The sequence below is a fragment of the Cricetulus griseus genome, chromosome 2 (genome assembly GCF_003668045.3).
Source record: "Cricetulus griseus strain 17A/GY chromosome 2, alternate assembly CriGri-PICRH-1.0, whole genome shotgun sequence".
NCBI classification, from domain to species: domain Eukaryota; kingdom Metazoa; phylum Chordata; class Mammalia; order Rodentia; family Cricetidae; genus Cricetulus; species Cricetulus griseus.
In genome coordinates this window covers 287,528,593-287,550,875 of record NC_048595.1, presented here as the reverse complement: position 1 = coordinate 287,550,875, position 22,283 = coordinate 287,528,593, and the positions used below count along the sequence as shown (strand labels likewise).

The 22,283-nt window shown below is 48.0% G+C and overlaps 1 protein-coding gene across 1 annotated transcript in view; it reads left to right on the top strand.

Moving 5' to 3' along the window:
* The first annotated feature begins 15,600 nt into the window (after nt 1–15,600).
* Ezr (ezrin) overlaps nt 15,601–22,283 on the top strand; it is a 42,650-nt gene continuing 35,967 nt past the window's right edge. Inside the window, exon 1 of the mRNA XM_027401082.2 lies at nt 15,601–15,752. Within this exon, the coding sequence (XP_027256883.1) occupies nt 15,741–15,752 (12 nt within the window). The 5' untranslated portion in view covers nt 15,601–15,740. The remainder of the gene's footprint in view (nt 15,753–22,283) is intronic.

Sequence of the window (22,283 nt, the reverse complement as noted above, 5' to 3'; positions counted from 1 at the left end):
ACACACACACACACACACACACACACACACACACACACACACACACACGAAGAGGCACACCTCACCTCTGAGAACAGACAGTAGAGTATGGAGTCCCTGCTTGTCCTACCCTCACATTTCCACAGAGCCAGCCAGGATTCCATGCTGTGGGAGTGGGAACCAGAATCTAACTGCCATCACAGTAGGGACGGGCCTGTCACATAGCTACCTCGGGGATTCCCACGGTTCTGGAGCTGTGAAAACATCCCTGGGGCTTGCTGGATACTGCTGTTTCCTCTGGGAAAGCTCAGCAGCTCAGGTGTTCTGCAGCTGCCCAGCTAATGTCTATTAGAGGGAGTCACAGACATTGACCCGCTGACACCTGTTGTATCCAACATGCAACATTAGCAAACATTACTCTGTACTGGCACTCACTACAATTGAATGGACTCTAATAAATGCAACAATAACGCCAGGTAGTGTGGTGATGTACAGGTGATAAAAGACAGACTGCTCAGGGACCCTGCTCAAGTGTGTAGAGGAGGAAGGCAACTCCACCTCTGTCTCGTTCCAAAACTGCCAGGCTGCAGTCAAGGACCTCAGTGCTGAGATGGATCTAGACTTCCAGCACCTAGTTAACTAAAACCAGATTGTATGGTGGTGTAGGGGTCATAGGGAATCATCTCAGCCAGTAAACCTGAGTTCAACGCCAAGAATCCACATACAAAAAAGCTAGGCATGGTAGCACACGCTCATAAACCCATGGCAGGGAGGCAGAGACAGGCAGATCCCTGGTCAAACGACCTAGTCTTCTTGGAAAGTTCCAGGCCAATGAGATAACTGCTTTAAAATCAAAGTGAATGGCAACTAAGAAATGACACCTGAGGTTGTCCTCTGGCCTCTACACACATTGTATACATGTGTACAATTATGTCCACATACACACATGCACATACACATATACAAATAAGTGACTATCGGGTGTGGGTTTAATCATCTCAATGGCTTAACCTCCAGGCCATCAGAATATGTATTTGGGAACAGGGTCATTGCAGATGCTAAGGTACTATGGGGTCTCACTAGAGTGCTTTCAGCCCTTAGTACACTTGTACGGACTATACAGAATCACAGAAAAGTTACAGCAATGAGCTACAGAGGCAGTGAGTGATTGCAGCAATGCTGGAAGACCCCCAGAGACTTCTGGGGTTGCCAGAAGCTGGAAGAAGCTAGATAGGGGTCGATTCTCTCCTCCAAGTTTCAAAGGGAGTGTAGCCTTCAGACTCATTGCCTCCAGACTTTAGGCCCCAGAGCTGGGAAAACCAACATCTGTTGTTTAAGCCATTCAGCTTATGGTACTTTGTTATAGCCACCCCAGAATGACAGGTGAAGACAAGGGGTGCCTAGAAAGAGCTACATAGCAAGAGTGCTAGGAACCTGGGGTGGCCCGGAGAACAGGCTAAAGTAGATGGCAAGAATTAGAAAGGGAAGAAAGCAACTTGTGTAAAAGATAAGGCAGATCCTGGGTGGGAAGAGGCCAGGACCTACGTGCATGTAGAGCACACCTGGGTGGGGGAAAGGTCCGGAAGAAGTAGCGCAGCTGGACTGTCCACAGTAGCTGGGGAGAGGGAGGCCTGTGTGACTCAGACAGAGGAAGGGGGTGGGGCTGAGAGACCGAGGGAAACAATGGTCACAGAGGGCCATGGTCTCTCCACAGAGGACTCTGGCAGGACTAGGGAGTCAGTGGGGCTGCCTGCTCCTCAGCATGGGCTGGTACTTGCCCACTGCTGTGCCAGCTTCAGGCTCAACTACCTCCTTTGGTTGCAGGGCCTGTTCTTCTGCTCTCTCTCTCTCTCTCTCTCTCTCTCTCTCTCTCTCTCTCTCTCTCTCTCTCTCTCTCTCTCTCTCTCTCTCTCTCTCTCTCTCTCTCTCTGTCTCTCTCTCTCTCTCCTCTTCCCCCTCCCTTTATTGGGGCTTGAACCCATGGCCTCATACGTGCTGGTCAAGCAGTCTACCACTGAGCCACATGTCCCAGAAGTAGGCCCTGTCCTTCTTGAAGCCTGTGTCCTTCTGCTAGACAAAATAAAAACTACCCATGTTTAACCCCATGAGGTCTGGGCTCCCTGCCTCACTGCCTTGCAGGTACAGGGAGGGCCCACAAAGAGCCCTGCCTCTGCACTAGAAGGGTTGACCTTGACCCCGAGCCGGTCGCTGAGCCACAGAGACAGCTCTGTATCCTTTACACACCAGCTAGGTCTCCACTCTGGTACTCCAGTTCCCGAAGCTCTGCTGGCCCTGAGCCTCTTGGTCTCCAAGGGGGCAGGCTCCACCCCTTCCCAGCACCTGCCAGGCTAGGCTGCCCCAGCAGGCACTGGCCTGTGAGATGTTACTGGAGATCAAGTAGGCACACTGACAGATCAAAAACACAGTTCCACCTACTGAGCCAGGGCTGTCCTCAATAAGAAGTCACATGGAAGTCATGGCCGACCTAAGTGAGGTGCTTAAGGGATTATCTGTGGGTTAAATGGATGGATCGAGAGGACGTATTTAAGGTTAATATGGTTACCCAGGGCAGAGGAACCAAGAATCTCAACTTATCCAATCCCCTTGCAGATACAATCATGGTGACATGGGAACCAAAGTGACTGGCTCTGTGACTGTCACAAAAGTGAGTGCTTTGCTGATTGACAGGCCAGGTCCAGTCTTGGCTCGCTTGCTCCTGGCCATGGGTCTAAGGTAAGTTACTTAACCTTTGTGCCCCAAGAGATGTTAATATTCACCTCTCAGACCATCCAAGGAGAGCAAACGAGGAACAGGTGACTTTCTGAAAGTTCACGGTGATCTGCAGCCAGGGCATGAGTCACCAGGTGCAGGCCCTCACTCTAAACCCCGATTCCTGGAAGATGGAATAAAAAATAACCTAGGTTCTCAAAGCCCCAGGACACCTGGGACTGGACTTACCTGGCAACATACCCTTGTGTGGCCAAGAAAACAAATTTCCCATCATCAGGACCATCCCGCACCTTGCACAGAACCAGCGTTTAATGAGAATGAGGAACGCCTGTGTGAGAACACAAAGACTATCGGTATGAATAGCCAGATCTAAGGTCCAGAGTGAGAATGGAAGCGGGGGGTGGGGTGGGGTGGACACAACACAATACCAAAGCTGGGTCACCTGATGCATGTCACGGTGTGAAGTCCCAGGCGTCAGGTCCAGGAGGGTTCTTGGGGTCAGCATGGCTGCAGCTAAAGGATGGGAGTTTGGGTCTAAGGCAGTCTGGGGGAAACAGCAGTGGGGGTGGGGCTCGAAAAGGAGAGATGGACATGAGTGGAATTGTGAGGGCTTAGCCAGAGGGTGTGAATGGGAGAAGCTGGGAATGATGCAGAATTTTGCAGCCTTCGTGAATGCAATGCACCTACCTGAGTGCCTTTGGGAGTGCCTTGGCTCTGGGGCTTGCTTGGCAGAGGCCTCGAAGCAGGTAGATTCTAGTACACTTCCTTGAGAGGATGTACTGTGGACAAACTGCATAGTGCAGGAAGGGCACTTTGTGACTCCCTCACAGGATGGACAGGCAAACCCAGCTCCTAACTGTGACGAGGCCACTCGGCAGCAAGCTCTTCACACAGCTCATAAGGCTCCATTGCTTTGGCAGAGTTTTATGCTGAGAGTGTTCACAACCATAAGGGATGAATAGAAAGGAAGTGCCACTCTGAGTTCTACAATGGAAACTTACAATTTTATTTATTTATTTTAAAGACAGGCTGGCCTAAAACTCACTATGTAAAGTTCAAAATGAGAGATGCAGAGGTAAGAAGCTGATAGACGAGAATAGATGTTATCTTTCCACAACAGGGATGGGGAAAAACATTCCTAAAATTAAATGTTAAAAACACCACACTAGGAGGTGGGAGAGATGACTCTTTGGTTAAGAGCACTTCTTGCTCTTTTAGAGGATCCAGGTTCAGTTCCCAGCACCCACATGGTGGCTCACAACCATCCATTACTATAGTTCCAGAGAATTGATGCCCTTTTCTGAACTCTGCAGGCATCAGGCAAGCATATGGTATACATACATGCATGCAGGCAAAACACTCACACACATAAAATAAAGCCTCAAGGCAAAAAGACAAACCAAAACAGCAAACTAGGGACACTGCAATGGCTCATTGGCTAAAAGCACTTGCCATACAAGCCTGATTACCTGTGTTCAATTCCCAGAAACCATGGTGTAAGGAGAGAATCAACTCCTGCAAGTTAAATCCTCTGACCTCTATACTCTCTCCATGGTAAGTATTCATGCTCCCAACACATGCACACAATAATAAATAAATGACAAATCTTAATACCAAAGTATAAGCCAAACAAACCTATGAACTTGATTACAAAATGTATGTGGGGAAAACGCAGTGAACAATGATCTTGCAATGACTAAAAGTCACTAAGGACTCACAACTAGAAAATAGATGAAACTCTTGCAAATCAACGAGAAAGTCCCAATGGAAAATGGAAAAGGGAGCAGGGCAGTGGTGACACACCCCTTTAATCCCTAGCACTAGGGAGGCAGAGGCAGGCAGATTTCTGTGAGTTCGAGGCCAGCCTGGGGTCTACAAAGCAACACAGAGAAACTCTTGTCTCACACAAATAAACAAACAAAAGAGAAAAGAAAAGGATCCAAACAATAAAGAAATCTGAAAGGCTAGCAAACAGCAGAGATCGAAAACCTGTTAGTATCAGAGGAATGCAGAATGAAACAACACTGAGCTTTATCGTAGCCTATCAGGTACAAAATAATAATGGCATGGGGCTGGGGTTTGACTCAACCAGTCACATGCTTGCCTTGCAAGTTCAATGACCAAAACTCCATCCCCAAAAATCATGGGGGGAAAAAAACTAGACATGGTGTTAGACTAGTTTGTAATCCCAGCATTAGGGAGGCAGAGCCAGGCAGATCTCTGGGACTTGATGACCAGTCAACCAGTCAAGCCTACTTGGTCAACTCCAAGCCAGAGAGAGACTGTCTCAAAAAGTCATGCAGGAAGTTAGCTAGCTGGACTAGCTGAAACAGTGACTAATGGCAACCTATGGTATACACCTCCCCTCCCCTCTCTACCCTACCCCCACTTACACAAGCAAGGTGGACAGAGCCTGAGGAACAACAGCCACGATTGTCTTCTGTCCCCAAATGCACACACACACTCACACATCACTGGTTTGATGTCCCAGGCCTATCTTAGCACTCACAGGACTGAGTCAGGGGGGTTGCTCATTTGAACCTAGTTGGCTTAATCTCAAACAAAACAAAACAAAACAAAAACCAGAACAAAATGAAAGAAGCAGGACAAGAGCAGACACAAAGACTGTCCCAGATAAAAAGCTATGAGCATGTGTAAACTGACAGAGACATTCCCTCAGCATATCACAGCATTTTGTGTCTCCATATCTTAAAACATTTCCTATTATATGTGTGTGTGTACACAACCCCCCTGACTTAGTCCTGTGAGTGCTAAGATAGGCCTGGGCCATCAAACCCAGACTTGTAAGCTTTTATTTTCAAGATAGGCTCTTGTTTGTCTCAGGCTGGCTTTGAACTCAATAGATAGTTAAGGACAACCTTGAGTGTATGACCCCTCTCCCTCTACCTTCCAAGTGCTAGGAATCCCAGTGTGTTGCATAATAATGGGTTTCTATTCATAGCTTTTACCTTCATCATTTATATAAACCAAATATGTGCATAAAATACAACTTGTAGAAAATGCATATAAATAATCACTAAAGACATTAAATAATTACAACATAATGATCTGAATTCAGTTTAATTTTTTGTTTGTTTGTTTTTCCAGACAGGGTTCCTTTGTGTCACAGCTCTGGCTATCCTGGACTAGCTCTATAAACCAGGCTGGCCTCGAACCCACCTGCCTCTGTCTCCCAAGTGCTGGGATTAAAGGCATGCACCACCACCACTCCACTCTGGATTCAATTTGAATAGGTGGGTTTTTCCAGAAAACACCTGAGCTTCATGCATCCTGGGCAAGCATTTACCAATGGAGCATATCCCTAGCATCTATGATGTAATCATTAATAGTGTCCTCATTCATTCTCTAAGTTGCCCTTGTTTGAATGATATATGGCTATATCTCCATGACCCACACTTTTACTGTGGTCATCGTACGAGGGAAATTCTCAAGTCCTGAGAGATGTGCCCACAGAGATGGTCTTGGCATGAGTAACAGAGGAGTTGGAGGCAGACTCGATGGAGGACTGGGAGGAAGGTCAGGTGAAGTGTGGTAGCTACACACACAAAGGATGATGTGGCATGAGAAACAAACTCCGTAAGCCCCTGGCACCATGGGTGGCAAGCATCATGGTGATAAGCATCAGGGGTGGGGAGATGTGAAGGAGACATAACACATTGCCTTTACCATTTATATAATCCAAAATATATGCGGAAAATACAATCTGTAGAAGATGCTTATAAACAAAATATGCATTAGATACATTAATTAATTACAGCATAAAGAGCTAAACTCAATTTGAGCAGGTAGGCTGTTCCAGAAAATATCTGTGGGGATAAACATTCATGGGCTAGCCAGTGCTCTATCTCAGTTGGTAGTTCATGTTTGTTTGTTTTGTTTGAATCAGGGTCTTGCTGTATAGCCCAGGCTTGGTTGCGATACTAGATACTTCTCTCTGCCTTGGCCTCCCACATTTATTTGTTTGCTGAGAATTCTTGGGGCTATGAGGAGTCCCAGAGGGAAAGTGATGACAGTAATGGGCTAAAGATGTCTGGACATTCTCTGTGTCAGACACATGTTTTCAAGGAGTCAAAATCTGACTTGATCTAGAGAATTTCTGATGTCACTAACAATATGCAGGGAGATTCAGACCAAGTAAACCTGGCCCTCAGGACTGAGAGTCCGGGGTGCAGGGGGAGCTTGGCTCCTGAGTGGTGTTTTAAGAATGGAAAGGTAGAAATGCTGAAGGTGATGGTCCCGATTGAAACTACAAGATGCCAGAGAACAGGGAGGTGCAGAGGGGCCCTGGAGAAGCCAGTTTAGATAAATCAGAGATGAGACTCTGAGATACCAGGACATCTGGTGAAAAGCCTTATTGTTGGAGAAAGCCTTGACGTCTTTAAGAAGTTTCCATTTTCTCTGGGATACCTTGGTTTGAGCTATGGCCTGGACACAGCACATAATAGGTAATCTTTCCTTCCAGCTCTTGGGTGAAGAGCCAGTCAGAGGCGAGTGCGTGTTGCAGTTTGAAAGGGCTAATAAATAAGGCTTCTCCTCCTGACATCTTTTTCCATCTCAGCTCTGAGACATGGTCCTAAGGCTTTACTGCTGATAAGGCTGCCACTGGGGAATGTGTACAAAGGGACAACCTGAGAACTGAATGGCAGAATAGATGAGGGTGCCTCCTGGCCAGCAGCTGCCTTGATCTCCTGTATTGTCTTGTGGGATGAGACAGAGGGTCGGCACTGTGACACAGAAGGCTTGAAGAAGCCAAGCAGTGCTAGAAGGGGCTGAGAGCCCTTGGTGCTGGCTCCCAAGGGTAAGGGCAGCCTACAGGTGCCAGACGAGTCCTCCACATAGCATCAGGAGGGGGCCAGCATGCTGTCCTTGTGGGCTCCTTTCCTGTGAACAGTTCCTCTCCCTGACAGGAGTGAGGTCTCCCTCAATTAGAAGGTCTTCTATGTTGCAAGTTCTAGGAGATGACAGACAGGCTGTAGAAGTTCTGGAAGGAGTCAAGGCCACCATAGCTTTCGAGTTCCATGACCCAGTCTGGCCACATTCTAATGGGCTTCTCCATTCACCAGTTTGCACAGGTCCCATTGCTGTCTAGAAGGCAGAGCGGGCAGGAAACCACTCTGAGGTGCAAAATAGCCTTTTGATTGTGAGTGAGCTACTTTTTCTTTTTAATTTTTATGTATATGTATACATATGATATTTATGAGTGCTTTTTCTACATGCATGTATGTGTACCATGTGCACGCGATGTGTATGCCTGGTGAGACGGTGTCAGTCCCTGGTAACCACAGTTACAGGCTGTGGCAAGGCATCATCATGTGGGTCCTGGGAAACAGAAACCCCCCCCCCCTCAGGCACACACACAAACACATACAAGAGCAATAAGTACTTTCTACCACCAAGCGGTCTCTCCAGCCCCGACTTTACCTTCCTAAAAAATAACTGTTAAAATGAAAGCTAGCCTCAGGAAATGTATGCCTAAGGCCCCCAGTTTGCTATTTTGTAGGTCTGGAAGAAAAACATGTTCTAGAATGCTTAGGTAGGTGTGCCTTGAGAAGAAGCAAGCTGCCCATGCTTGAGTGTATTGGGTGGCCATTCCATTGGCTCTCTGAGTAGGTTACATCACTCTGCAGTGAGGCAGGTGGATGGGACAGTCAGCAGTCACGGGAGCAGTATCCATCGCTGCCCATCTGAGGACACAGATCTACCTGCTGGCAAGGTACTCCTCCTTATGTAGTAGAGCAAACAAGGGGGTTGGGCACACAGCCCATATGGAACCTGGCAGATTGGAAGACCCATGGCCAACAGTTCAGGCTACTACTATATTCCACAAACGAGGGGAAATTCCATCTTTGGACATGCCGAGGTCTAAGGCCTAGAATTGCCAACAGTCTTTGTTCATGCAGAGAATGAAGTCTGTGTGCATAGGCCGGCAGCCAGCCTGTCATATCCCCACATCCCCAACCCCCATGAGGAACAGCCCCTACTAGTGGCATTGCCTGCGAGTGCCAAGCATGCCCTGGGAGACAAATGTTGGACCCAATCCACACAACAGATGCTAAATCATGGCTGTGGAACATAAGGCAAAGGATGCACACACCTGATCTGTGCACATGTTTTATCTGGCTCCAAGAGTGTTTTGAAGGAAAACCCAAAAAGGTTCAACTCATTGCCAACATTTAAAAATTGAGAGATTTCATATAAAAATCATGGTTTTGGGCTTTGGGGGGACATGAGACATTGGCAAGACAGGGTCCACATTTCAGCTTGACAACAGCCCTCCCAGTCATTGTTCTCCAATTCCCCAGGGCCTTCAGTCTGCTCTTGTCCTTGTCTGTCACTAGGCCAGAGACTGAAGTTACTGCCAATACTCACAGTTACTATTGGGGCAAGGGCCAGACCCAGTTCCCGGAGTCTTTGCGCTCTACCTCCCACTGTTTATGCATTCCTGAATAAAATTCAGGGTCACCTGAGGACCCAGCCTGAGGAACTGCCTTGGAAATATAAATCCTCCAAGTGACAATGCCAGTTTCTTAGAAATGCAGGGGAAACCTGGTAAACTCCAAACAGCCAAAGGCCAAATTGCAATGAAGTATAGACTTCATTGTGGCAGTACATGCCACAGAATTTTACTTGCTGATGTCTCAAAAAGATTTTATTTTGAATTAAAAACATTTTAAGTCTGGCGGTGGTAGAATCAGAGACAGGTGAATCTCTGAGTTCAAGGCCAACCTGGTCTACAGAGTGAGTTCCAGGACAGCCAGAGTTACACAGAGAAACCCTGTCTGGAAAATCTCCAAGCCTATATGTCAAATCTCAGGATCCAGACAGCTGCTTGCTAAGAAGGCATCATCAGCTCCACAAAGAATACACAGGGTTCTGAGTTTGCTTCATTTCATAGATCTTCACTGAGCTCTGTCTGCAGTGAGGCTCCATCCCAGGCATCGAGACACCAGGACTGGCCAACGATGGTCTTACCATAGGGGTGGGGACACACAGACAGAAGAGACTCCTGACTTTAAAATGTTTGCATTTCCAACTAAACAATAACTTTTTAAAAATCTGGGAAATTTAAAAATGTTTTGTGTAAACTGAGTTCTTTCCATATGGATCTTTGCACAGTAGAGATATGACATCTTTAGAATATCATTGTCCTGGTGAGGGCTAAGTAGGCTTTATCTAGAATGCTTCTTTTCCTAAAACCTGAAGCTAAGGGGATGAAATATTAATATTCACTAAGTTTATAAATAGCAGGCACATATCTGTAGACGGAATTCCCTCCTGGAATTTTAAAACATTAAACAGCAAAATAGGGTCTAGAGCGATGGCTCAGTGGTTTAAAAGCCCTGGGTGCTTTTCTGGAGGACCTGGGTTCAATCCCCAACACAGTCTGTAGCTCCAGGCCCAAGGGATCCAATGTCCCTTCTGACCTCCAGAGTACACAAAAACATTAAAGGTGAAACAATGCATTTTCTGATAGTAAAAGATGTCACCACTGTGATTGTCAGTCCACTCCCAAGCTGGGCTGCCTGGCCAGGGAGTACCTGAGGAATGTCCTGGTGCCTGTGAGGCCAGGTGTCTCTAACGCAGTGTCTGTTCTGTGTCATCTTCTGCATTTGTGACGAGCTGTCACCTACCTGACACCTGGTCTTCTGGTCTGCTATGCCCCGGGAAAGCTTATTGGAACCCGGTGGTGGGGCTGGGACTGAAGTTAAGTAAGCTGAGTGCTGTCTAGTATGCAAGAAGCCCCTGGTTTAGTCCCCAGCTCATTATAAAACCAGGTATGGTGGCATAAGCCTGAAATCCTAGCAATTGAGAGGTCGGGGGCAGGAGAACCAAAACCTCCCAAGTCAATCTCAGCTGTACAACAAGTTTGAGGTCAACTGGAGCTGTGTGACACCTGCCTCAAGACAGCAACAAGAGAACAAACAAAACCTAAAATGAGGATGGGGATGTGACTAAATGGGAAAGCACTTGCCATGGAGTATGAAGGCATGAGTTTGGATCCCCAGAATCCATGTAAAACTCCAACAGCACATGTCTGTGATCTTAGTGCTCCACAGGAAGAAGGCAAACAGAGGAGATTCCCCAGGAGCTCACAGGCCAGCTAGCCTGACAAAGGCAGTGGTGGGCAAGAGGCTATGCCTTAAACAAAGAGGAAGGCGAGGAACAGCAAATACCCCACCCGAGGTTGTTCTCCGATCTTCATGTGTCATGGCACAGTCACTCCTGTTTTAACACTTGTGCATGCAAGCTTTTATGTGTGTGTATGTGTGTGTGTGTATTCACACACAAAGGTACAAAAATAAGCAAAGAACACAATGAAAATTGTAATGCATGGACTTTAAGGGGAGCCTAGAAAACCTCTGAACACATGTAAATTGTTGTTAATATTTTGGTTTTGGGCAGTGCCTTGGGAAGTCAAGGTGGTTAAGGAAAAAAGACTTCTAGGTAAACTGTATCATGGCTAGTCATCATCCTAGCAGACAGGCGGGATGGCACAAGGAAGGTAACCTAACCTGAGAACCCAGCTTTGGCAGTAACTAGTAGTGTTTGTTCATTTGCTATGATACACTGTTCTAATATCTACAGGGCCCCAGGCACTTCTCCAGTGCTGAGGGCCTGGTCAGCAAACCAGACAGACAGGAGTGTTGGCTTTTGTTGGGAGAGAGCAAATAGGAGCAACTGCAGAGCAACCATGGGCTGGAAGGGAGCACTGCAGATGGAAAGCTGGCTGGAAAGTGCTCCCCATAGCTAGGCCTTGGGGTAAAGACCTGGGGGACAGAAAACACAAGCCTGATAGATAAGGCTGTTCACTGAGAAGGGGTAGGGGAAGGCCTGAGGATTTGGGGACCCCTTTGAGATAATCAAGAGCCATTGGGAAACCAAGGTCAGAGTTGGAGATGTGACTGTTGCCCTGGGGACTGATGAAATGACCTAGGAAGGCTGTGTACCCAGATAAAGGCCTGGTCTAGGCTACACTGAGCTGGGAAAGGCTGGGGAGGAAGAATGAAGGCAGAACAGAGAACATAGAAACCCTAAGAACAGAACATTTGGGGTGGCATTCAACTGTGTCCAAGGCGAGGCAGGGAGGCATGGCCTGGGGGAACCAGCAAGCCAGAGGAAAATGGCAGTCTGGACAGGGGAAGTCTGCTAGAGGATCGAGAACCTATTCATTCATGTCCCCACTTGCTTTCTTATAAAATGGGGGTATGACTTGGGTGCCCTCCTTCTTCTAGTTGTACCACAGGCTAAGAAGCTAGAAACATTTCTTTTCAAGACAAGAGGAAAATGATTCAAAGACAAGAAAATACTATAATATCAGAAGATACGCTACCTGGGACTTATTAGCCAAACAACTATCACGGTCACTAATACCCTTTAAGGATATTTATGTAAATTGTTAAATGAGAAAAAATGGTTAAAACAGAAGGGCTATGGGCAGCATTCTGCTTAGCGAGCTGTGCTGTCAAAACTGACCCCCCGGACATGGCCTGGCTTACTGTCCTGAGGAACTCCTTGCCACGATTTCTAGATGCAACATACACTAGGACACAGCTGAGTGGCACCTTCAGGCCGCCAAGACTGTGTTGTTTACCCACCCTCTTGCTTACAAGAGACCTCTTGCCTTCCAGGAGCAGGAAAGGGAACTTCAATGCTGTCAGAAACTAACATGAGCAATCTGGGGACTTTATAATAATATAGATTGTGTTTCTCCACGGCACATATTAGCTGATGGAAAGCTTGCCCTGGGGTTATGTTTAAAAGAAATATCTTAGTCCTAGAAAGAAAGGAGGCAATAAAAGATCTTGCCAAAGTGTTGGCAATGTTGGAACTTCCCTACATGCATCCTCTCCCTGTCCCCCATCATCAGTCTTCACCCAAGGTTAATTGCTGGACTCCCCAGATCCGTGTTTGGCCAAGGGCACTCTACCTGTATCTGTTTCCCTATTGTTTATTGACTGTCCTTTCAAAGCTAGAGATTGGCATACTCCTTGCAGACTTGTTTTAATTGGTTGAGATTAACCCGGCACCTGTGTGGAGACAGGCTCTCAGGTGGTTTGATACAAAGACTAGAGGGTTTGTCAGAGGGAGTGACTTCTCAAACTACCTATACCCTACCTGGTTTAACCTTGCCCAAGAGCCTCTAAGCAATGTGCCCAAAGCCTTTCTCCTGGCTCCTGAGGAAGACATGCAACCACACTCCCCTGCCCGAAAAGCAGAAAATCTAAACCATGGTTACAGTTGGAGTAAATAGCCAGATGAATTGCTAGTGGGACAGTACCCATGAGCCCTGGCTTCCTCTCTGCCTACAGAGGCACTCATTATCCTGTTATCCAACACTGCTTCAGATACAGGTAACAGTCTCACAAAGGGGAAAGAGACATGTGAGTGAGTGACACACTTCAGGGTCCTACTGTTAATATACCCTGAGTCACAATTCTCAGAAATCACGTGTGTATCACAATCTCCAGGAGTAGGGAAACAGCATGGTGTGTTACAGACACAGCTTTCCAGGCTACTGTTCCATATGTCTCACAGATTATCTTGTAGCTCAGACTCTTCAAAGTACTGGGCTGAGGGGGTTTAGATCAGATAAAGAGATGACCCCTAAAATAATCCTTAGATGTAATATGCATGGCTTTATTAGAAAGAGGTTTTTCCTTGCACAGTAGCATCTAAGTTTTAGGGTTTAGAGCTGGGTGGTTGTGGCACACAACTGTAGTTCTAGCACGTGGGAGGCAGATTTCAGTGAGTTTGAGACCAGTCTACAGAGCTAGTTCCAGGACAGCCAAGGCTATAAAGAAAAACCCTGCCTCGAAAAACCAAAAAAAAAAAAAAAAAACCAAAACCCCCCCAAAAGTTCTAGGGTTTATAGTAGTGGGAGATGCATGAGGAAAGTATATACAAAATATGACTTTGTAATGTTAATTTACATGAGAAAGAATATACATATGTCAAATATGCATAAGTGCTCTCCTTGTGTGACTCAGCAGCAGGATTCTTTGTACTACTTATTCCCTTTACTTTAGGGATGAGGAGATGGAAGCTGGATGATGGCTTGCCCAGTGACCAGCTGGGAAGTGCCGGAGACAGAATGCAGCTTTTGTTGTTTGTTTCTAAACCCTGTCATCTTTTTATTTTTACCACACCACACCATATTTTTCAAAATTCCTCTGGAGGGTAAGGTTCAGAAAGGCTTCTGAAGGCCTGAGGCCACTGCTATCTTAAACTGTGAACTGAGTAGACGCTCACACTGTCACGGCATCGGGGCAATAAGACAGCCAGGTAGGCTGTGTTAGGAGGAGTATGTCCAATGCTCTGCAGTAGTAGGTGATCTGGACATCTTTCATAACTTATTATTCATTGTGTGATTTTCATTTTAACAAAAAAAGAAATTCTATCTTTCAAGGGAAAAGACTGTGCTGACGAGAGGCCATCTCAGCCATAGCCTCACTCCTTGCCAGGCCCCTGACATGCCTAGACATGCAGTTGGGAGCCATGTGACCCACAACAGACCGTGTTACTATTCATCCAGCACTAAGCTAACTTCACGTGTGTTATTAAGTCTATAGCTGTGTAGGCATTGCTCTTAGGTCCCTATTCTACAAATGAGAATACTGAGTCCCAAAGGAACTTTTCCCAGTCACTGGTCATACCGTCCAGGAATGGAGCCGAGTATTTTTCACATTCAATGCATCTAATCCTCATTACATCCCCACGGAACAGGTGCCATAAAATCGGGCAGTTTTGCCGATAAGAAAACCAAGCAACCAACCCATCCAGTCCCCACCGCCACCCCAAGCCCGCACCGGAAAGTTCCTCAGGCTCAGCTCTGGTCTCAAACCCGCGGCGGGGCTTAGTTGTCTCCGAACCAGACTTTGAGAAGCAATAATTTAATCACAGCCCAACAAATTTCACAGATCACCAGGGTACTTGTGTTACGGGAAGGGGGTCGGGTCTCTTTGAGAAGTATTAGAAAGAGAAATAAACTTTTAGGATTAGTTTAGGTCTTCAGGGGCTCCACCCCGTGGAGCCTTTTGCGAGTCAAGTCGAATTACGAAGACAAGTCAGTTCTTTAAGGCATGCGGGGACGGGGTCTTCCACGCACGGGGATGCTTCGGAGGCCGCGTGCAAGGGGACCCGGGGGCCGTGACCGGAGACCCGGCGGCCCCACCCACGAACGGCCCGGCCACCAGCCGCCGCCCCACCACGTGGAGTTGCACTTCCTCGGCTCGGGACGGCGCGGAGCAGCTCCAGCGCCTTCTTCCCCTCTGCGCTCGCCAGCAGCCCCGGGACTCCGCTGGCGGAGTCGCGAGCGAGGGCGCGGAGGGAGGTCCCGGGTCCCGTGCCGCCCGCATCCCGCCGGGCCGCGGCCATCTTGGCGAGCGCACCCCGCGGGGTCGTACGAGCAGGGGCCGGGGACCCCGCCCAGCTCGGTGTCGCGCCACGTGCGCTCCCCGGAGGGGTGGTGGAGGGAGGGAGGGACCGCCCGCCTGTGCGCGGACTCGGGGTCCCCCAGGCGGGGCGCGGGGCGCGGGGAGTGGAGAGCGAGCCGCTGTGCGACCCTCTGGCCCCCGGGGGAGGGCTCACCCCCGAAGCCCAGGCGCAGCGCGGGCTGCGTGGACACGCCCCCCGTCCCGGCTGCTCCCAGTCTGTGAAGAAGAAAAAAACCACACACACACACACACACACACACACACAAAAAAAAACGAGTGTTTCTCAAAAAGGTCCCGCGGTTGCGGCCTCGGCTCTGGGGCAACGGTTGCTACACGAAGTGAAACTCACCGGCGCTCGGCCCCGCTGCCCGCCCGCCCGCCCGCCCGCGCGCCCCCGCGCCCCGCCCCCGCCCGGGCCCGGTTGGGCGGTGACTCATCCGGCGCCGCCCGGCCGGTTCTTAAGCTCCGGGCCGCGGGCGCGCTCAGGGCTTCCCTCCGCCTGCAGGTCCAGACGCGTCTCAGCCGCCGCTGCAGAGCCCACTTCCCGAGGACCCGCGCAGCCACCAACCAGCCAAAATGCCCAAGCCAGTAAGTTGTCGCCGTTGAGGAGCGGGAGGCGTGCGCCAGCCTGGCTGAGCTTCCCTCCCGGGACTCACCTTGCACCGGGCTGCCGGGCGGTTCTTTTTCTGCCGAAGGGCGCCGACTGCCCTCTCGGTACCCGGTGACGCCTTGGAGGCACTCTTTAGTCCCCTTTGCTGGTGCTTTTCGGTCCCCGATCCCCGCCCGGGTGCTTCTGACCGCTTTGGGAGTGTCTGCTGGTGTAACTTGGAAGTTTCTTAACTAGTGCGGCTAGCACGGAGACGGACGGGGTGGCTGCTTAACGACCTACACCTGCCCGCCCAGTTCCTTCGAGCGACCGAAACCACTCGCAACCCACACCTTCCTGGGCCATTTGAAGGGCATTGGGGAGAAGAGAGGCTCGGTGCCTGGGGTAGCCTGGTCTCAGCCCTCTCTGGGGAGGCGCGGCCGGGCGGAGCAGGGGTTTTGCTGGTTGCAGCAGGATCCGTAGTGGAGAGGGTTAGCCGCGGACCTGAATTGCAGATGAGGCAGTCAGTCCCAGAGGCTTGATAAGGAGGTTCGTTGGGCCCTGGTCGTGAACTTGGGCTAATTAACGTGCTGCGTGCTTGTTTCTCTATTCTTGAAACTGATTGTGTTGAGATTGCTGGCGGGACCGGGTTGGGGGTGGGGAGAAACAACGACAAAGCCCGTCCTCAGTGTAATATAGTCCAACTACCTTAACGCTGGTGACTGGATGGAGGGAGAGTTTTATATAATTTTTTTTAAAGTTGAGATGGAAAAATCAAGATTAGTAAAAACTACTCAAGATATGAGGAGTTTCTTCCTAGTCTCTAGGGCTCGTCTGCGTTTGTTCTGGGTTTTTCGAGACAGGGGGTTCTCAGTGTGTTGCCCTGGCTGTCCTGGAACTTGCTCTGTAGACCAGGCTGGCCTCGAACTCATAGAAATCCGTCTGCCTCAGCCTCCCGAGTGCTGGGATTAAAGGGGTGTGCCACCACCGTCCGGTTTAGGACTAATCTGTTTTTACTACTTTTAACAGTTTATGTTCTCTGAAAGGAGGGTTTTTCTCTAGAAATCTTAATACGCTTAAAATGATAATAGATCCAGACATCAATAACGATTTTTGGTCTGAGTTACTCTTGAGAGAGTATTTGACCCTACATGAAATGCATTTCAAACCCAGAAATGACTCATCCGGACTCTACAAAGCCTGTGGAATAAAACTGGTGGGGTGGGGCCGTGGTGGTCAGTCAATACATTAGTTCGGGATGAGGTTTTCTTGATTTCATTAAGACACACAGAGATAGTGGGGGGGGGAGAGGGGGGAGCCAAGAGCCTGTTTCCAGTCGCTCCTTTTTCTTCTCTTTACAAACTGTAATTCTCTTTTCTTTTTCTTTTCTTAATTATAAGATATACATAGCATATAATTTATCTTTATAACCAGTTTTAAATGTATAGGTCAGTGGCATTAAATATATTGTTAATCTACCATCACCATTGTCCATTTTTCCAGTGTCACTATTTTACACTGCAACACAATCTCCCTTTCCCCAGACCCTGGCAATCACCCTGCTATTCTACTTCTGTGACTTGAGTATTCTAGGGCCCTAATGTGGATGGAATCTTGTTATTTGTCCTGTCTTGTCAAAACTGCCTCGTTTTAAGGTATTCTCTCTCTCTCTCTCTCTCTCTCTCTCCTCTCTCTCCTCCCTTTCCTCCCTCTCCTCCCTCTCCTCCCTCCTCTCTCTCCCTCCCTCCCCTTTCTGTCTTGTTTTAATTTTGTCCTGGTTTAAAGGTCTTCTGGGCTAAGAACTTTGTTCTTAGAAGTAAAGAGTCGTTAAGCTGTCGAGTAAGCTGGGTACATATCAGCTTTAGTAACAGAGTAACTTTTTGAAGCTTCTGTTCCACAATAGAGTTAACGATTTCCAAACTGCTGAGAGGGCTCCTTTGAGGTGCAAGGTGCATGCCCCCTGAAGGAAATCCTTTCCTGCCCCCCTATAGCTCTGGAGGGTGTTAGAGATGGACTGTTAGATAGAGCTCTGGGAATAGCCTAGTGGCCATCGCAGGCTATTACTGAGAAACTGAGTTTGTTAGTTTAGTTTTTTATTGTTGTTGTTGTGGGGAAGGGGATTTTGGGGGTTTGCTTATTTCCTCCCCGGGTAAATGTTAAATGAAGCATCCACCAACAAACTCTGTAGGTATGTCCTTTAGACAGAAGGTTATCGATCCTGTTTGAGCCTGAAATGAGCGTTTGCTTGGGTGGCTTGAGTGAGATTGGATGCTGTTAGCCTTTGTCAAATGGCAGTCACAGTCAACATTGGACACATCTGAGTCCTTGGCTTGGGCCGTCCACATGGTGGTTGATTTCTTCTCCAGACTGAGCCAGATAACTCTGTTCATAAAACAGTACAAATGACATGGTATTTAGACCCTGCTTATTAAAAGGTTGGATGTTCATTCATTCAGCAAGCAGGGTGCGTGGCACAGAGGGATTCCCCAGTAAAGTGCAGCCGTCAAGACAGCCCCTGGGTGTGGTGAGGTGTGGGGGTCACCTGTGATCCCTGGAGAAGCTGAACTCCACTGAAACCTGCTTTGGGAGGCTTTGGGAACAGCTGTAGCCCGTTGTATGCTCTTGAATTTTCCATGGTTGCTCTGGAACTCCATCTGATAGGAATGATGGACTTCCAAGGAAGGCCGCCCTATATCTGGGTGCACCTGGGCCTCTGCTCATCTGGTGTCAGGATTGGATGCTGTGTGGTCTCCTTGGAGCCCCAGATGGGGTGGGTGTGAGGGGCTGGTTCAGGAAGCAGTTGTTATACAATCTTTGTAGGCAAGGTGCCTTGGGAACTCCTCTCTCTCCCTCCCTTCTCTGTTCTCCCCAACCTGCTGTCCTGGTCTGATGGGAAGCTGCAGGCAAGTCTTAGAGAGAAGGGTGTTACCTTTCAAGCCACCATCTCAGATATCTCAGAGCTTCGAAGGGAAGTGCCTCTCTGTGCCACCAAAATGCCTTAACCAGGCTCATGTCCAAAGTGGTGGTATGGACCTTTCTAATGTAGAAGATTTCCCCTTCTTTAGAACTTGAAAGTATGTTTATCTACTGTGAACTACAACTATGTTTTGCACTGCTCAGGACTGAACCCAGAGCTTCAGGCATGCTTGACAAGTACTCTACCACAAGCCAGGATAGTTTCTGAGACAACGTGACCTCTTTGGGAATATTGCTTCCCCCTTGATATTTTAACTGGGACAGACTTTTTAATGAATAGACCTATAGGTTTTAAGTGCACACAGGCATGCATGCACATATACCCCTTCATTGAGAAGAAAGAGCACAGGGGTACGCTGCTCCCAACCCTCCCCTCCCCAGGACAGATGGTGAATTAGGTAGCTAAGGTTTTGGCATGGGGCAGTGAGAAATGCTGGCTAGGGTTACTGATCTGCCATCATCACATAATAAGGCATGATGAATATTTATAGCTCATCCAGGAATTGAGCAGCCCTTTGCTAAGTTCCTATGAGAGGAGATGAGACGCTGGATGGCAGACACAACTCCCGTCAATGGGATCTCTAGTCTGGTTTCGGGGCAGACAGTAATCACAGTAAATGCTGAGCCGTGACTCCAGCAGTTGTGGGAAGGAGTGCTGAGCAGTGAGGAACAAAGGGTATTAAACAGGGGTAAGAGCACCCTGGCCCCACAGTGGGAGGAAGTAGGAGGCGTTAGGGATCCAGTTTGGAGCCTGGTTGCTGTGCCTTGTCAGCCATACTCTGGCATTTTAATCTTAACTCAGGTTTTGACCTTCTGAAAGGAGCCACATGTTGAGTGGTATAAGAGTGAGGCAGTGTGGACCAGGGGAGGTAAAAGTGGAAAGAAAGCAAGCATTGCTGGATACACAGGACCATGAAGGGCTGGCCCAGGTGACCTGGGCTCTGTCTTTCACAGATGAGTGGGTGATGGGGACAGTTGAGAACCTGCCTGCTTTTTTTGTACCTGTTAATAAAGTTGAAAAAAAAAAGTTTTCCTAAAGTCTGACCTCACCCTTATTGTGTTGGCTCTGTGGGACTCTGGCTTGCCTCTGAGAAGGGGAAGAGACTAGTAGGCTGGGCTTCTTACTCCAGAAAGACAATGGCAGCTAGCTCTAACACAATGACTTCTCTCTGCATGGGGTCCAGGAGCAGGACTTAATTTGGCAGTGGCTCTTCCCCTTTTTTTTGGAGGGGGGGACAACTTATCCCTGTGAACCTGCCCCTTTCTCTCCTTAGTCCTTCTACATTGGCCTCTGCTCTAACCGATAACATTGTGATTTCTTAACAAAACTGACTGACTTGATTCATGTTTCTCGATAGGGAGAAGAAAACAGCACCACCTAGTGAGTTGTAATTCTTTCTCTTAATATTTGAGACAGAAACTTTTGTGACTGACTCTTTGGCCCTTTGGAGATCGCCAGAGTGGCTCAGTGTGCTGGGTCTCCTTAAGTCATTGGATGAGTTCATTCTCCTGTATGAAACAGCGAGGTTCACAGTCTGCCTTCAAATTAGGAAACATACTGAGCTTTCTTTCTTTTCACCGTTAACCAACTCCCATTGGTTCTTAATTAGTTTTTAGTTCTCACTGTCACTATTGAAATATGAAATGCTTGCGGAAGAGCCTAAAGGTTTTTTCATCTTTCGTAGCATGCTTACCCTCCATAGCTGTTGACTTCGGAGTAAAGATGGTGTTCTAGATGTCTGTGGGGATTTCTTTTGTAACCCAGGCTGCCCAGAACTACAGTATAGCTGAGGATGACCTTGAATTTCTGCTGCTCCTACTTCCAGCTCCCAAGCACTGGGGTTTCAGGTTTGTACCACCACGCCCAGTTTATGCTGTGCTTGACCAAACCCTCTGCTCTGTGCACAGTAGGCAGGTACTCTGCCAACTGAGCTATATCCCCAGCCCAAGAGTTGTTTAAATAACCAAACAGTAGGGCTGGAGAGATGGCTCAGTGGTTAGGAGCACTGGCTGCTCTTCCAGAGGTCCTGGGTTTATTTCCCAGCATCCAACATGGCAGGTAGCCCACAATCTTACTAACTCCACTTCCAGGACATGGGACACCATCTTCTGGACCCCTCAGGTACTGAATGATATACAGGCATATAAAACAAAGTTAAAGGACCAAACAAAACCATTCTCTTATAGTGTGACTTTTAGAAACTTTTGGCTAAGATATTTAACATTTGGCTAATGTACATTATTTTCTAATAAAATGCAGAGAACCACAAAAATCTCAAGGATATTCGTTGCTTGCTCTTAGACAGCTATTTGGAATTTGCAGACCTCAATTTGTCATCTCAAGTAAAAAAAATTTTTTTTTTTTTTTGGTTTTTCGAGACAGGGTTTCTCTTTGTAGCTTTGGAGCCTATCCTGGCACTCACTCTGGAGACCAGGCTGGCCTCAATCTCACAGAGATCCACCTGCCTCTGCCTCTCGAGTGCTGGGATTAAAGGCATGCGCCACCAACGCCCGGCAGTAAAAAAAGGTTTTAAGTGCAAAACCTTTTACCAGGGTAAACTGAGGCAAGGCTTGTATTTGTGGAGTTCAGACAGCTGCTCTGACATGCTATAAGCTCTGTGATGCGTGTGTGCACTTTGGTGTAGACTGCCAGAGAAAAGTGATGTCCTTGGTCAAGCTTAGCTATGACTTCATAGGGAAAGAGCCAGGAAATACTCAGTAAAAGTGAGCCCCCTGTTTCTCACATCTGTTATCAGAGTCACCTGGGAATTCTGCTTCCTGTGTGTGGTGAGTTGTCAGGTGCCACTGTGGGCCTGGTGCCGGTATCGAAAATAGTAACACTGGCTTTTGCCTGGGAGTAGTTCTGGTGGAGAAGGTGAGTGTGGGCAAAGGTCATCCAGAGCGAGGTAGGAGAGTGACCAGGAGCAAGTGGGACCAGGGCGATGTCATCATCCCCCCCACACCTCCCTTGGCCAGTTGCTAGGGGGCAGATAAGGGATCCGGGTTGAGGGCTGAGAACATTTCTGGCCTGGGGCTGATTCCATTTATTTATTTATTTATTTAAAATTCAGTAAGGCTCTTTCATGTGCTACAGATAGATGGTAATGCTGTTTCAAAGGAAAGGGGAACTTCATGAACACTTTGCCCTTTTAGTTTAATATATTTGAGAGAACAAACTTTACAGGCAAAACCAAAAAACATTCTAACTTCAGCTTCACTTTCTCTGATGGAAGTAAGGGGGACTGGTGTCACTCTAGTGGGACCACACAGGTCAGTACAGGCAGTAAGGGGGACGGGTGTCACTGGAGAAGCCACACAGGTCAGTAACAGGGGCAGCAGATTTTTGCCTAGCTTTTGTGAACTTTTCACAACTAACTTCTGCTTGTTGTTGTTTTTTCTCCTTTTGCCTGAGGGACGGTAACCAACCCAACATTGCTTGGGGGATACTCCTCACAGTAGATGGTAGACGTCTCTGTTTGCATTTAAGGAAGGTACAAGTGAACTATTGCGAATAGTCCAATGCTTTTTTCTATGATGTCCCAGCTAAGAATGTTTTT